Source organism: Hippocampus comes, unplaced genomic scaffold (genome assembly GCF_001891065.2).
Source record: "Hippocampus comes isolate QL1 unplaced genomic scaffold, H_comes_QL1_v1.1 scaffold108, whole genome shotgun sequence".
In the NCBI taxonomy this organism is placed as follows: Eukaryota; Metazoa; Chordata; class Actinopteri; order Syngnathiformes; family Syngnathidae; genus Hippocampus; species Hippocampus comes.
Window position 1 is genome coordinate 875,931 of NW_017805071.1, and position 2,425 is coordinate 878,355.

The 2,425-nt window shown below is 43.5% G+C and overlaps 1 protein-coding gene across 1 annotated transcript in view; it reads left to right on the plus strand.

Moving 5' to 3' along the window:
• The first annotated feature begins 872 nt into the window (after positions 1-872).
• The window catches only part of pyroxd2 (pyridine nucleotide-disulphide oxidoreductase domain 2), a 5,230-nt gene continuing 3,677 nt past the window's right edge, over positions 873-2,425 (plus strand). Inside the window, exons 1-6 of the mRNA XM_019864652.1 lie at positions 873-1,022; positions 1,354-1,373; positions 1,521-1,614; positions 1,726-1,799; positions 1,875-2,030; positions 2,119-2,272. Coding sequence (XP_019720211.1) covers positions 893-1,022; positions 1,354-1,373; positions 1,521-1,614; positions 1,726-1,799; positions 1,875-2,030; positions 2,119-2,272 — 628 coding nt within the window. The 5' untranslated portion in view covers positions 873-892. The remainder of the gene's footprint in view (positions 1,023-1,353; positions 1,374-1,520; positions 1,615-1,725; positions 1,800-1,874; positions 2,031-2,118; positions 2,273-2,425) is intronic.

Here is a 2,425-nt window from a genome sequence, read left to right on the forward strand (position 1 = left end):
CAAATAAGTTCCCTGCAGTATTCAATACTTCAGTAGTTGGTGAGAGTTTGTTTAACGATAGCCGCACAATGCGGTGCGGGTCTATGTCCTGCTCTCTGCCCTTCCTCATGAAAGTAATTTATTTTATTATTTTATTACTTTTTGCAGTGTCGTATATCTACAGTATATAGAGCAGAGGTCACCTACGTGGTGCCCGTGGGGACCACACCAATAGTCCGCCAGTGCTAGGATTGTGATTTGCTAGTAGAAATTATGATTTAAAAATGCAAACACGAGCAGTATTGTGAGACATCTTTAAGATGATTAGAGCCTGAAAATTAAAATCATTAAGTATTAAAAATAACATTCTAATATTATTAAATGTAATTTGTACAAATGTTATTTCAGACGTGTATCACTTTGGTAGCCCTTTAATCAATCAGGACACATGAAGTAGCTCTCACTCTCAAAAAGGTTGGTGACCCGATATAGAGCGTGTCTTACTGTCCCACAATCCCTGGTCGAGCATATTTCAGCAACGGTTTCAATTCAACTTTGGTGATGTGGCCAGTTTTGACTCCCTCCATGGAACAACTGCGTCCTCAAGCGGTCAAAGTGGAGAACGACAAGCAACGCAGGCAAGACGCGCGTGCGCGCACACACACACTCGCATACGCGTGCACACACACAATAAACTTTGTTTTAATTATTAATATTCTAACATAATATTCAGCATTGATTTCTGCATGGTTGTTTAGTCTAGTGATTAAAATGTCCTTAATAATGTGTCACTTGATAACGAGTAGAATAGGGAATTTTTGAACTGGACCGTGTCCAGTGCTCGTCCGACTTGTGTACTCTCTTTTTCAGTGGGCGATCCTGTGGGCGGGAACTGGGATTCTCGACTCTCGCAATGGCTGCTGCTGCAGCGTGGGCTCGTCGTGCACCGAGGTTCGCGACCGTGGTGGACTCTGTGGGGAAATGCAAAGCCTACACACATACCGGATTCAAATCACACTATGATGCCCTGGTCATTGGTGGAGGTGAGGTCTGAGGAATTTTGGTTTAGTTGGGCTTTGCGACATTTAATGCAACGTTTTTATATAACCCTACAGCAAATCCAATGCACGACTAGTCTTTTTTTTTTTTTTTTTTTGCAATATTGTCTTGTGGCAAACAAGCTCTTTGTTTTATGTGTGACTTTGTGTGAACGCTTTGCAAAGTTAAGCTCCAACTTGACTAGTGTGGATCACTTTAACTTTGGGCTGAATTGAAATGGATTGGAAAACAACTTGTGGAGCTTTATTTTATACACTCGCGAGTGTATATGCTAACTTAATTCTGTTTGTCATTTTTTTTTTCTTTATGTCACAGGACACAATGGACTGGTGTCAGTGAGTTCACATTTTCCCCTTAACACTATTGTGGCCCTTGTGATTCTGGGTCAAAGGTACTATTTGTGTGTGTGTGTGTGTGTGTGTGTGTGTGTGTGTGTGTGTGTGTGTGTGTGCGTGCGCGTGTGGGTGTGTCTCTCACGTAAGGCTGCCTACCTTCAAAAGGGAGGTATACAGACAGCAGTGCTGGAGCGCAGACACGTGCTGGGAGGTGCAGCAGTGACAGAAGAGATCTTTCCCGGTAAGACGCCTCCGTCATCTGTGCAGAGGATCCTCGGCTGCATTCTGGATTGTGTAATGTCCAGTAAGCATACGTTTGGTCTGCGTGAAATACCACTTTTGTGCATTGCAGGTTTCCACTTCTCCAGATGCTCCTATCTGCTTAGCTTATTACGGCCGCACATTCATGCAGACTTGGAGCTGAAGGTAAACAACGCAGGCTTAAAAAAATCAAGCGATACTGTATTTTATTGAACGACCCGATGTGTCTTGGATTCTCAGAAACATGGGCTGAAAGTGTATATGAGGGATCCAAATGCTTTCACCCCCATGTTGGAGGAAGGGTTAAGAGGTGGCCCACCAAGATCACTTACACTAGGCTCGGATCTTGCTGAGAACCAGAGGGAGATTGGCAGATTTTCCCAAAAAGATGCAAAGGTGATTCAAGCATTATGAAGAATGCATGCTTTGTTTTATTTACATACCCCACTGCATATTAATCAGCTTGAAACTTCTCTGCAACCAGGCTTTTTCAGACTTTGTTTTGCACCTTGAGAAGCTAGCAGGCGCTATCCACCCACTACTGGATGCCCCTCCTGTTGACATTCCAGGTGTCACAACTGGTTCATTGAAGAGGAGGCTGGCTGCTGCTAAAACACTGAAGCCTGTTGTCAAATGCGGTCTGTGGCATCCCTTGGAAATCCTTTTAAACATAGATGTCACAAAAATGAGTCACCGTTTGTGTGTGTGTGTGTGTGTGTGTGTGTGTGTGTGTGTGTGTGTGTGTGTGTGTGTGTGTGTGTGTGTGTGTATATTTTTTTTGTCTCACTTTT